The sequence below is a fragment of the Odocoileus virginianus genome, chromosome 2, assembly GCF_023699985.2.
Source record: "Odocoileus virginianus isolate 20LAN1187 ecotype Illinois chromosome 2, Ovbor_1.2, whole genome shotgun sequence".
In the NCBI taxonomy this organism is placed as follows: domain Eukaryota; kingdom Metazoa; phylum Chordata; class Mammalia; order Artiodactyla; family Cervidae; genus Odocoileus; species Odocoileus virginianus.
This window is the reverse complement of record NC_069675.1, coordinates 7170815-7185057: the sequence shown is the minus strand read 5'-3', so window position 1 is coordinate 7185057 and position 14243 is coordinate 7170815. Positions and strand designations below refer to the sequence as shown.

At 46.5% G+C, this 14243-nt stretch overlaps 1 protein-coding gene across 1 annotated transcript in view; it reads right to left on the bottom strand.

Moving 5' to 3' along the window:
* The window catches only part of SLC9A4 (solute carrier family 9 member A4), a 55381-nt gene extending 45882 nt beyond the window's left edge, over positions 1 to 9499 (bottom strand). The window contains exons 1-2 of the mRNA XM_070456945.1: positions 9244 to 9499; positions 3020 to 3483 (exon numbers count right to left, since the gene is read on the bottom strand). Coding sequence (XP_070313046.1) covers positions 3020 to 3483; positions 9244 to 9499 — 720 coding nt within the window. The remainder of the gene's footprint in view (positions 1 to 3019; positions 3484 to 9243) is intronic.
* Positions 9500 to 14243: the final 4744 nt, after the last annotated feature.

The window sequence follows — 14243 nt, the reverse complement described above, 5'->3', positions numbered from 1 at the left end:
GAGAGGACATGAACTTCCAATTTGCAGGATAAGAAACACTAATGATCTAGAATTGTTGAAAAGATGCTTAACCATCATGCAAATTACAACAAACACGTGTCATCCTTTTTATCTCATTAGATGGGAAAACATTAAGAAAACAAGGCCCTTTGTTGACAGCAACACAAAGAAATATGCACTTATTAATAACACATTTTCTATGGAAATATAAGCCCATAAAGATTTCCAGGAAATCTTGGCAGCTGTGTACATAAAAACTGAAATTAAGGTTTAATATTTTATGTGGTAAAACGGGGTCCTGCGTGGCCCTGCTGCAAGCCGCCCCTGCAACCTGACACCACAGTAAGGTCCTCCAGCCAATAAGCTCCTTATTCAGGGACTGGTGCTTGCATATCCACGAGAACTAGGGGCCAGTTCCCTGCCAGCTTGCGGAACTACTCAAAAGAATTTGATAAAGAATAGATACATGTATAACTGAATCACTTGGCTGTACACCTGAAACTGATACAACATTGTTAATCAATTACGCTCCAATATAAAAAAAAATTCTAAAAAAGAGCCAAGAACCTCGTCTCATTCTCATTATTGCCACCCAAGTGGCTAGCATGGTGCCTAGAACAAAACATGTGCCAGATAAATGTTTAAGAAAAAAGTCAAGCACATCTTTCCCTGGGAACCAGGGGGTACCCCATCCTTCTAACAGTGTCTTCTGCAGACACTGAGAGCTCACGCTGTTTCCAAGTGCAGCTCCCACGCGACCCTGTGGGCGAGTCGTGTCCTCCTCCCCTGAGCTGTGAGTACAAGTGACTAATACACCGTCATTAGTCTCAGTTGTTAACTGTTGGAGTCACTCAACCCTCGGTGGGAATCCCTCTTTTATCAGCTGAATGAAGAGGTGATTAGCATCTCTCAACTTTTTAGGTGCGCCTACCTTTAAAGACTTTATTTTTTTAGATTTTTTTCAGCATGGACCATCTTAAAAATCTTTATCAAATTTGTTACAATATTGCTTCTGTTTCATGTTTTTTTTTTTTTTGCTGTGAGGCATGCAAGATCTTAGCTCCCCAACCAGAGGTCGCACCCTTACCCCATGCACTGGAAAGTGAAGTCTTAACCATTGGCCCACCAGGGGAGCCCCCAAATACAACTACTTTTTAACCCAGAAACTTTACTTTCAAAAAACTATCCAATATAAAGGCACACAAGTACAAAAGAGAGATGCATGTAGAAACAAGAATACTTATTGCAGTATTGTTTTTGAAAGTGAAAAATTGGCAAGCACGGGAATATCCATCCATGGAGAAATGGCTAAATAAATCACCGCAAACGTCATCTATGAAATACTGCAACAGTGGAAAAGATCTAGAAAGAAGTCTAAGATTTGTTACATCTAAGCATACATCTGATGTAATCCCACCCAATTTATGTAGAATGATGCAAGGAAATCCAACCAGTCAATCCTAAAGGAAATCAACCTTGAATATTCACTAGAGGACTGATGCTGAAGCTGAAGCTCCAATACTTTGGCCACCTGATGTGAAGAAGTGACTCATTGGAAAAGACCCTGATACTGGGAAAGATTGAAGGCAGGAGAAGTGGATGGCAGAGGATGAGATTGTTAGATGACATCACCGACTCAGTGGACATGAGTTTGCGCAAATTCCAGGAGATAATGAAGGACAAGGAAGCCTGGAGTTCTCCAATACAACTTAGCGACTGAACAATAACAACACTTACATATGCGTATGTATACGCCTGTGTTCCAGATAAAGGCTGGAAGGGATATGGAAACTGGATCCAGGGGGGCGAGGAGAGGGCCAGGTGGAGGCTTTTGTTTTACTCGGTGTGATTTGTACTGTTGGAATCTTTTACACTGAAAGTGCATTCTAGTATTCGCTATGTAATGTAATATCAATGTAAAAATAAGAAAAGTGCATCAAAGTTCATATAAAATCACAGAGACTAATCCCTGGTGAAGGTTTACAGTAACATAAGGAAACCGCAGTGCAGCAGCCAGTCTAGAATATTCCAGCACCTCTAGCCAAAGACACCTCTGGGGTTGATGCTCTGTGCTGATCTGGCCTGTAAACCCTTCTCAGCTTCTCTCTCAAAGGACTCCTTAGCAAAGGTGCCCCCTCACATTCTCTATGGGAGTCACACAGCTGAGACTGACAGATAAGCCAACGCATTCGTGCAAATCCACCTTTATCTCTCTCCCGACCCCTATCTTTTATTTAACTTCATCATCTAAATCAGGACTTAAGAAAGAAATCTAAAAGGTGATGTCTGATGCTGAGAGAACATTAAATTCAAAGTACTGCTTTTCCCAGGCTTCCCGGGTGTCAGTGGTAAAGAATCTGCCTGCCAAGGCAGGAGACACAAGAGACACAGGTTCAACCACTGGACTGGGAAGATCCCCTGGAGAAGGGAATGACAACCCGCTCCAGTATTCCTGCCTGGAGAATCCCAAGGACAGCGGAGCCTGCCAACTATTGTCCATGGGATTGTAAAAGAGCTGGACATGACTTAGAAACTAAACAACAATAATGTTGCTCGTGCCAGTGTGAAAACCCAGAAGAGCCTTTAGCAAGGGTTTCTGCAAAGTGAAAAACCAGATTCACTAGACTTATGCATCCTCTTCTCTGTTTCTCCCTTTAAAGAAGATAGTGGGGATTTCCCTGGCAGTCCAGTGGTTAGGACTTTGCCTTCCAATGCAGGGGGTTGCAGGTTCAGTCTCTGGTGGAGACGCTAACATCCCACATCCTTCTTGGCCAAAAAATATAAAACTTAAAACAGAAGCAATATTGTAACAAAGTCAATAGAGAGTTTTAAAATGGTCCACATCAAAAACAAAAACAAAAAAACCCCATAAATTAAAAAAAGAAGCTAGTGAAGGTGAGCAGTGTAGCAAGCCAGTGTGGGCACCCTGCAGATCCCAATGGCAGCATGTGGCCAGGCCGCTCGGGGTCCGCCTCTGCGCTGCCCGCTTCCCCCCCTGGGGACCGTGGGGACATCTCACCACGCTGATGCCGTCATTGAGCAGGGCCTCCCCGAAGATCATCATGTATAGCTGCTCGTTCACACGCGCCTCCTCGAACACGGCCAGGACGGCCACCGGGTCCACGGCCGAGATGAGGCTCCCGAACAGCAGGTTCTGAAGCAGGTTGATGTCGCCCAGCCCAAAGGCCGGGACCTGGCAGATCAGGTAGAGTGAGAGGCCGATGCCGAAGGCGTTGAGCAGCGCGCCCAGGCCCGCCCACCACAGGATGGAGCCGAGGTTCTCGAAGAAGGGCCGCGTGGGCATGAAGTAGCCGCTCTCCAGGACGATGGGCGGGAGGAGGTACAAGAAATAGATGCTGGAGTCCATCACCGGCGGGGACTTGTGGTCGGTTCCGAAGATGACCGCGCCTACCAGCGCCCCCACGAGGATGAGCAGGCAACTCTCCGGCATGAGGCCGGGTAGCCTGCGGTGGAGGTGGAAGCCTGCGGAGCAGAGAACCACGATGAGAGGTGGGCAGGTAACCCGGCTCTGGCCGCTGGGACACCAGGGGAGGTGGGTGCCAGGGGCCTTTCAGAGTGACGCGGATGGGTACCCAGGCAAGCCAGTATGCATTCCCCAGCCTCAGCATCCCTGTCAAGGCTGGAGCTTGACAAGATCAAGTGCTTCCCACACCCTGTGCAGGTTTTAGAATCCTCTCAGTCTCTCTGTGCCCTCCTGCCTCCTCCTGCTTTCTGCCTCCTCCATCCTGAGGACTATGAGAGGGAGAATTCTGCTCTCATGCAAAACTTTGAAGCTCAAGCTAGAGTCTTGAGGGACAAATTAGCGAATTTGACAAAAACTAAGCAACTTCACAGGTATAGAAAACAAACTAGTAGTTACCCGTGGGGAGGAGGACAGGGGAAGGGTAAGATATAGGTAGGGAGTAAGAGGTGCAAACCATTAGGTGAAGCTTAAGCTACAAGGATGTATTGTACAGCGTGGAGAATACAGCCAACATTTTATAATAACTATAAATAGAGCATATCTTCCCAGGTGGTGCTAGTGGTACAGAACCCGCCTACCAATGCAGGAGATGAGAAAGACACAGGTTCTGATCCCTGGGTCAGGAAGGTCTCCTGGAGAAGGGAATGGCAACCCATTCCAGTATTCTTCTTTGGAGAATTCCATGGACAGAGGAACCAGGCTGGCTACAGTCTATAGGGTTGAAAAGAGTTGGACACAACTGAAGATCTAGCACCTGTGCATAAATGGAATATAACCTTTAAAAATTATGAATCACTATGTTGTATACCTGTAACTTATATATACACCTGCACTTCAACTAAAATTAAAATAGAACAAGCATTTTTAACTTAAAAAAAGTCTATCATGGGGATTTAACGCCAGCTCCTTCCAAACTTACACCTCCTTCTCAACCAAACTGATAAATAAAGATGAAAAATCTTTGTTTCCCTGATTTAACCAATGACGCTGCCACACAGTCAGCCACTTAATAGGCAGTCAAGTGGCATTCTTATAGGGACCCCATCACCTCTGCTCCTTCATGTAGCAGCAACTTATTTTATCACTTACGTCTTCCACTCGCTGCCCCTGATGCATATCTACTCTTCTCCACTCCTTTCTTCTCCACTCCTGTGGCTTTCACGGAGAGCGGGGCCTCCCCACTTCTCATGCACTCACTGCAGTGTCTTCCTGACCTCCTACTTCACCCCCCATCTCCCAGCCCATTCCACCTCCTGCTGCTAGATGTTCTACACCATGTATATCTGGGTGTCGAATCCCCAGTGAAGGGAAACATGTCCATGGGGTCATAAAAAGTCAGACACGACTGAGCAGCCGAGCAACAACAAGGACTTACACAGTCGAATAACCAAAGGGAAGGCATTTTAGAAGGGGAGAACTCCGAGAGAAATAGGGGAGAGTCAGGAATAGCCCAGCTAGATAGTTTCAAAAATATCTTCGTTCATTGAGTAGATTCACCTCGTTACTGAGTCCAAGCTTGCTCTGCTCACTGAACTAGGAGATGAGGTGTTGAGGCAAAGAATGGCAACTTTATTTGGAAAGTTGGCAGATGGAGAAGATGGCAAAAGAGTGTCTCAAAATAACTCTCTTTGGGGGTCTGGATGCCAGTTTCTTTGTAAAACACAGAGACAGAGGAGGTGAGGAATTAAAGTAAAAAGCCCTATAATCTTGCAAATTTCTCCTGGGGTGGCTAGCGTTGGGAGGGGATGTGTTAATTTCTTCCTTCCTGCAGCCATCCACAGGTGGACCCAGTCAGGGGGTTTCCCTGAACAAAGGCACTTTGGTTTAACCTTCAGGCCGAGGGGCTGGGTTCACCGAGGCAGGCCATTATGTACAGACAGAATCATCTGAGTGAACAGACGCAACAAGAAGCAAAGGTTAAAGTAAAATAAACAGATCCGACCTGTAGTCAGATTTTGTTCTTCCCTGCAACAATCTGACTGGAGCACATTTTAATTGGGAAGATTATTAGGGGAAGAGTTGCAAGATGATTTTGAGCTAAACAACGGAGGTTGTGAAATTCAAGGCTAAAGACGTAGTGTTAGTCCCTCAGTTGTGTCTGAATCTATGCAACCTTACGGACTGCATGTAGCCCACCAGGCTCCTCTGTTCATGGGATTTTCCAGGCAAGAATCCTGGAGTGGGTTGCCATTTCCTTTCTCCCTCCCATTGGCCTTGGGGGCCAAGGAAGGTCTTAGGAATTTTCAGATTCAGAGCTTGTGGGCTTCCCTGACCACAGCTGTGAATTTCTCCATTTACTATTAGCAGGCAGCTTAATACAATGGACTTTAATTAGTATCCAGAGACACACCAAACCACACCCCCCACCCACTGGCTTTAAGACCAGTTTAAGTTCTCCCTCTAGAGTGCTGCTTTCTCTGTTTCTTATTTTTTCTTATTTATTTATCTTTAGCTGTGCAGCTTTGCTGCATGAGGGCTTTCTTCAGTTAAGGTGAGTGGAAGCTACTCTCAAGTTGCGGTCCCCAGGCTTCTCATTGTGGTGGCTTTTTTGGTTACAGAGCACGGCTGTGGTGCACAGGCTTCAGTAGTTGTGGCACACAGGCTCGGTTGCCGCGCAGCATGTGGGATCTTTCCAGACCAGGGATCGAACCTGTGTCCCCTGCACTGGCAGGCAGATTCTTAAGCACTGGACCCCCAGGGAAGCGCTCTCCATTTCTTACTAACAGCTTCCTTCTTCTCCTTCTCCCCTCTCTTGCTCCTTTTCCTTCTTCAGTGAATGCTTATTTTAATCACACTTCACTTTTCTAATACGTAAGGCAGGCAGAAGAGCCCCCATGTGATTTTTTCCAGGCCCTGTGTCTCCCCTGGGCAGTCCTGCTTGCAGGAATTGAGTTTCCCGAAATGAGCCCGCATCACCTGCCTGAACCTAGGGTGCCTCTACACACAGAGCAGGAAGAGGACTTGGCCTGTGAGCGGGGCCCTTTCAGGGGAATACTGGGTGAACTTCACATTTCACAGCTCTTGTCCTTTCCATAATGGACAAAACAGTCACTCACGTTTAGACTTTACAGTTTCAGGGCCTGAAACGTAAATGGCCACAGATAACTAAGTCCTGCCTGAAGTCAAAGATGGCCCTTGTTGGAGCACCTATGCGGCAGGACTAGACTCACTCACCCATCTTCTCCTTTGAAGCTGGGGACCAAAATGATTCCCACACATTGCCTGGGCACTCAATACATGTGTCTTGGTAGAAAGACTGAATAAAAGAATGAATGATAATACTAGCAATTATTAATCATATTTTGATTCAAGCTTTATAATATAGAATCTAAAAAATCTTTGTGGACTCCTTAAGTGTTTAAGTTTATGTCATTATTATTATTATTATTTTTTTTTTGCTATCATATATAAAGGATCCAGTCAATCCTAAAGGAAATCTACCCTGAATATTCATAAGAAGGACTGCTGCTAAGCTTAAGCTCCAATACTTTGGTCACCTGGTTCGAAGAGCTGGCTCATTGGAAAAGACCCTGATGCTGGGAAAGACTGAGGGCAAGAGGAGAAGGGGCGACAGAGGATGAGATGGTTAGGTAGCATCACTGACTCAATGGACATGAGTTTGAGCAAACTCCGGGAGGTAGTGAAGGACGGGGAAGCCTGGCGTGCTGCAGTCCATGGGGTTGTGAAGAAACGGGCACGACTTAGCGACTGAACAGCAACAACGATAAAGCTACAAGCCCAGAACTTGGATCACGCTATGGATTCACTAAATTTGACTTTCATTTCAAGTCGCTCAGTTGTGTCCAGCTCTTTGCAACCCCATGGACTATACAGTCCATGGAATTCTCCAGGCCAAAATACTGGAGTGGGTAGCCTTTCCCTTTAACAGGGGAGCTTCCCAACCCAGGAATCGAACTGGGGTCTCCTGCATTGCAGGCAGATTCTTTACCAACTGAGCTATCAGGGAAGCCCTCTTTTCATGTACAATACAAAAATAATCTGAAATTCTTAAAGGCCAGCAAATATGACATTGTTTTTCAATAGGCATGCTCCAACTGATAACCCACTTTGGTTGTCTTCTTTTTCTATAGCATGTTGAGTTGCATCCACATGAGAATAAAGATCATTTAGGCAGCAGGTCAATGAACAGCATCCTCACAGGCCTCTCAACTTGTAGACATAGTCTGGGCACATGTAACACCTCTAAAGGCCTGTCTCTGTTCTCTGCTGGTATAACACATACACCGTGTGCACTGAGATGTTTAGTGGCATAGAATGGAAGCTTCTTTTCCATTAGAAAACCCTTATTTGCCCCAAGAAGAGATCTTAGGAATAATTTCACCGATGAACAAATGGAGATTAAAAAAGACAGCGTGACTAGCTAGTCAGTGGCGGATTTAGTTTCCTGATTCCGGACCAACTTCACGCATTCCTGTGGAAAGGAAGGGAATGGGTGGGACCAGAATCACTGGCATTCTGACAAAGGACTCCTCAAGGTCACAGAAGATCACTTGGACTGTTCTTAGCATCAGTGTGGCTGCAGGAAAGGTGGTAGGCCCCTAGCTCTGAAGCGAGAATATCATCACCTTGGGAAACCCCATGATTACTTGAGCACCTCTCAGGAATGATGTGAGACCCTCTGTGTCACTGAGTCATGTGACCGCACAAGAGTTCTTCAAACTGACAATTTGAAGAACCTGATGAGCTCAAAATGAATGGCAGTTATGAAGGGCAGCTAATGAATATGCCAGTGCCCGCAACATCCACGAGGAGAGAGTTCACTGAAATGGCCAGCATCCGAAGTGAACTGTCTGATTTCTTGGCTTAACTCACACTTCACAGCCATTCCAGATAAAACATATAAATAGCCACCAACACACTTCATTGTGTCTCCTTCAGTGAGACAATCTATCTACTCAAATAACAAAGTTTATCACTAAGGCAAAGGAGATGTTACGCTTGACCATTGAGAAAATTGTATCCGCTTTCCACTCTGGAATACCTGTTTTTAAGGAGACAAGGGGGTGAAGCTGGGGATTAAATGGTCTCAGAGTGGAATCCATCACTTTGGCTGGAGGCAGTAAGAACCCTGGCTAGAATTTCACCCATTAGCTTGAATCCACTTTATGTCACTGAAGAAACAAGTGCTCCCTTGGCTCCTCTTGGCTCAGGTGTAAACCAAGATTTTACCGACAGATACCATCTCTAATTCCACCCTCTCTCATCACTGAGGGATATAAGTTGCCACTGGTTGCCTTGTTTCCTGGTTTCTGTCAATTTTCAAGGATCACACACCACTTTTAAAATTGAACAAAGAGAGTCATTGACGAAGCCCATGGTTCCATAGCCAAGAATGAAAAAAGCACATTTTACAGAAGAATCATTATGTGGGTCCTAAAATTTCCAGTGGGCATCACCCCAAGGTCAGCATACTTTACTCCGCATTTCTTAACGCACAGAACTTGAGATTTTTACATACCAAATAACGTCACGTGGCTATCACCCTGAAGGGAGATGAAATAGAAACAACCTGGAGCCCAGAAGTAGGTTCTTAAATTTCATAGCACAACCTGAAGCAATAAATGGCCAGACAAAAATCAGTTATGACTTCCCCTTGAGTCAAGAGAATAGATTTTTATGTAATAGCAGCAATAGTTAAAATCCACTTGACCCACCATCTACAAGGCATTTATTTTCATATACATTATCTCACATAGAAAACAACTTCCCAAACCAGGTAAGACACTCGGAGCCCTTACCTATTTTTGCAAGTGATGCTAGGAGTATCCAGAGGGTGACCTCGTAGGGAATTTGCACGTAGTCATAATCCAATGTGAAGACAGATATTGTCTCGGCTGGCTGGGAGCTGGCAGCAGCAAACCGAACATTAAGCTCACGCTGGGCAGAGGAATCTGTGGATCTGTTCAACTTGGAAGATGCTCCGCAACAGTGGAGGGTCGCTAGGAACAGGCACCAACTCCAAGGACCAAAAGGCACAAGAGCCTGGACGCGCATGCTGGGGGCTCCTCTCGGGGCGTGCGCCGCGATGCGCCGCTCTTGTGAAGAGAGGAGAATTTTCAGAGCGCGCCAGCCTCCACCTGAGTCACAGGTGGTGCACACACAGTCCGTGGGTCATTCCAGGAAGAGCCCGAGCGTGTCACTGAGTTCCGAGTATAGATGGTTTCGGGTCACCTTTAGAGCATTTGTGTTCAGGTAACACAGCCTCTGACTCAAATGCATCCTGTCACTCAACAGACTCCAGAAAGCCCGGGGAACTAACTACCTGTGTGACTTCCATCCGATCATGATTCGAAGAGCAATTTGTGAAGCAGAAATACCTGTTCCTTTAAAGCTGTTTCCTCACTTCACTGCACACTGGTTTCATCTTGTGAGCGAAAATTGAAAAGAACACCATGGGACGCATTCCAGGAGTCACTAGGACCCTCCTAACCAGGAAGAGGGTCCTCCCCTCTCTCCCAGAAACCTGGGCTGCACTTGCTCCTTCTCTCCTTCCCCTGCTAGCTCCCTTGTTTTGAATGGCCAAGGCTGCAGGTAGCTCTTGACCCACACTTAATTATTTGTTCAGATTTGACTTCTGTAATGAAATGCTTTCCCTGAGTTCTCTGGCAGTTACACTGCTGACACCTCGTGGGCAGCCTCAGTACTACACCTTGGAAGGTTCAATTAAGTAACAATTAAGTATTAGTCAAGGCTATGGTTTTTCCAGGAGTCATGTATAGATGTGAGAGTTGGACTATAAAGAAAGCTGAGCACCGAAGAATTGATGCTTTTGACCTGTGGTGTTGGAGAAGACTCTTGAGAGTCCCATGGACTGAAAGGAGATCCAACCAGTCCATCCTAAAGGAGATCAGTCCTGAGTATTCATTGGAAGGACTGATGCTGAAGCTGAAACTCCAATACTTTGGCCACCTCATGCAAAGAGCTGACTCGTTTTTTCAAATGAGACCCTGATACTGGGAAAAAATTGAGGGCAGGAGGAGAAGGGGATGACAGAGGATGAGATGGTTGGATGTCATCACGGACTCAATGAATGTGAGTTTGAGTAAGCTCTGGGAGTTGGTGATGGACAGGGAGGCCTGGTGTGCTGCGGTTCACAGGGTCACAAAGAGTCGGACACAACTGAGCGACTGAACTGAACTGAACTGATTCGTCATTTCAGTGGTGTCCGACTCTCTGTGACCCCATGGATTGTATCCGCCCAGGCTCCTCAGTCCATGGAATTCTCCAGACAAGAATACTGGAGTGGGTTGCCATTCCCTTCTCCAGGGGATCTTCCCAACCCAGAGGTCATACCTGGGTGTCCTGCATTGCAGGCAGATTCTTTACTATCTGAGCCACCAGGGAAGCCCAGGGATTAAGGTGACCATGTAATCGTCATCTAAACCAGGTTCACAGACAAATAGATTTGAAATATGTTGGAGGGAAAACTCAGCTTGCAAAGCAGAGCACCAAAGGAATTTTTATGGAATTTTAGGTCAGCAAACTACTGACCCATCTGAAGCTTTTGGTTTAATTGTCTGATGACTGTATTAGCAGTAGAAACCTGGCTTCCTCTGACCGTTTTTGGTGCCAGATCCCAAGAATCTTTGTGATCCTTGTCATCTGCTCTTCTAAACCCATCTACTCATGGAGTCCAGTGGTGTGGAGGGAATGACATCCTCTTCCCAGTGGATCCCTTGTAATTTAAGTGACCAAATCCGGTCCACCCTCAAGAAACTAATTAAGGGTTGATGCACACAGCAGAGAAATCTCTTTTCACCTAGAACTTCAACTGTGCACAGTTGGACAAAGTTTGAGGTGGGGGGGGGGTGCTGGTATTCTTCCTTTTTACCCTCAGTTTCACAAAGCCACTTCTGTTCTGAAAGAGCAGAATTGACTTTTCTGTGCCTGCCCATGGTTAATTAGATAATCACCTTCCTCCAAGAATGGTTTTAAACAAAATGACCAGCACATCTTTTCTTCTTTCCCCTAGTAGGCGGTATAAAATGCTTCTGGAATTGAAGTATCCATCGCTTGCCCCAAAGCTCTTGTTACTTTGTTGGGGCTCAAATTTGATTCTTTTTTTAGGAAGAAAGGAGAAGAAAGCAGTGATAGAGAATTGGCCAGTGCTATGCAGAAACACCATTTGCTTTCCCAGCCCGCAACTAGCAATTAAGCTGGATGGCCTCAGATCAAGGGCTGGCACGTCACACCCTAAATTGAAAGCCTGCATCCCGCGCTGGAGTGAAGTCAAGAGCTTTGACCCCGCTCTCAGGACAGAAGAGCCGAGCTCTGTCTCTGCTCCCCAAAGTCAAACTTCCACTCCTCAGGGGAACAGAGGACGCTGCGGAAGGGTGCAGAATACTCTGGGAGCGTCCCCAGTGTGAGGAGAGGAGAGGCACCATGGTGGTGCAGGTGGCTGGGCGGGCGTGAATATGAGCTCTGAAATGAAACACGTCTTCACACCAGAGTGTGGCTCCTGGCTTGGTCTTACAATTCTAATGTGATCGCTTCCCTAAGGGAATAGCGATTTTGTAGAGAGAAGAAAGTTGAAGTTGTGTGATCCTGAGCATCTTCTAAACACCACAGGGCTTCAACTGCCTTATTGATGATGGTGGTTATGATAATGATGGTGATGGTGGTGATGATGGTGACTGTCCTAAAGATGATGTGAAGATTAAGTGATACAACACATGTCTGAGAGGAATATACTTAGTACATAATAGCCACCAGATGAATTTTAGATTCTTTTAAAAAAAATTATTGGCATATAATTGCTTTACAATGTTGTTATTACAGTAAATTGAATCATTTATATATGTATATATATCCCAGGTAGCTCAGTGGTAAAGAATCTGCCTGCAAATGCAGGAGATGTGGGTTCAGTTTCTGGGTCAGGAAGATCTCCTGGAGAAAGAAATGGCAGCCCACCCCAGTATTCTTGCCTGGAGAATCCCATGGACAGAGGCATCTGGCGAGCTACAGTCCATGGGGTCGCAGAGTTGGACACACTTAGCAACTAAACAGCAACAGGCTTCTGAAGTGGCACTAGTGGTAAAGAAATCACCTGCCAATCCAGGAGACATAAGAGACTCAGGTTCAGTCTCTGGGTCCAGAAGATCCCCTGGAGGAGCGCACGGCAACCCACTCCAGTATTCTTGCCTGGGAAACTCCATGGAGAGAGGAGCCTGGTGGGCTACAGTCCACAGGGTCACAAAGAGTCAGACATGACTGAAGTGACTTAGCATGCACGCACGCACATCATGCTGTGAGCTTCAGCCAAGCTGTTGTGTGTCTCAGTGGTACATTCTCTTCTATTGCTGAGAAGTACTTAATTTTTGCATGTACAGCTATTGATGGATTGGTGCATGCTATGCCAGGAATCACTTGATTACCTCTTGGCCCCAAATTCACCATTCAGTACCTGCTCCACGGAATGGACTTGGTTTTTGAAGCATTTATTCCTTATGGGGAGCACTGTGTGGCTCCATCAGCAGAGGGAGTTGGAGGGACCGTGCCGGACAGGCTTCCTGTTTCCTGCCGCTGTGTTCCGTGTCTTTCTTCCTCTTGCTGCCCCATCTCTCAGCAGCATGGGTGTGTGATGTCTGCTGGGGCCCCTCCTGGGCTGGACACACAGAGTCAACCATCTCTCATCTGTCCTGGACACCATGCAGCTTAAGCCTCTGGCCCACGATGGACCACCCCCCGCCCGGCCCCCACCCCCGCCCCGCCCCGTGTCCCTCTGCACGCTCACATTGCTCTGACTCAGCTGCACTCTGGCTTCCCAGGTGGTGCTAGTGGTAAAGAACCCGCCTACCAGTACCAGAGACATGGGTTCGATCCCTGGGTGGGGAGGATCCCTCTGGAGGAGGGTATGGCAACCCACTGGTTTTCTTGCCTGAAAAAGTCCATGAACAGAGGAGTCTGGAGGGCTACAGTCCATGGGGTCGCAGAGAGTTGGACATGACTTGAGCACAGCCCAACACGAGGGATAAAAATATATTTACGCTTTCACTTTCTACTTGGAAATAATATTTTACTACTTCAAGCTGTGTGTGCCTTACCACCACACAAATTCCCCTACCTTATCCTTTTTATGTTGATATTTCGCCTACCTACATTGAAAATTCCATCAGCAAATATCACTATGTTTTGCTCTCAATGGACTGTATCCTGGATATTTGAAATATTATGTCATGCAACTCTGGATCTTATGAAAGCCTATGTAGGATGCAACTTTGTTTAAGCAGGCAACTGACCTAGTTGGACTCAAGCCCAAAATTCTAACCAGCCTTGTGGTTTCAATGTCAGTTTTATTTCACTGTCCTTCAGCTCTGTTGGGACTTGTCCCTGGAACTCAGGGAGCAGTCTATCTTATAGTTCAGTTCTCAGAGTTTATGGTGTTCTATTTAGGGTCAGATTCAAGCCGATGAAGCCTGGGGGTGAGCCCTGAAGTTTGAAAGCAGCTTTAAGGGTTTGCTTTCCTGAGTGCCTTTCTGTCTGCACTCAGCAAGGTACTTTCAGCTTCTACAGATCTCCTGTTCCCTCTGCGAGAGTGCTGCTGCTCTTAAGCACCCCACCCTGCAGTGCATTTCCCTCCGTGGCTTCCAGCGCTCCCACCAGGTGGTAAGAGGAAAGAAAGAAGGATCAAGAGATGTTGGCCACACCCTCTTGAGACCACAACTCCATGAATCAAAATGGACAGTTCCCCTTGCCCCCCACCACAGAGATGTAGGCTCTTGAAACCAAGCAGGTACTC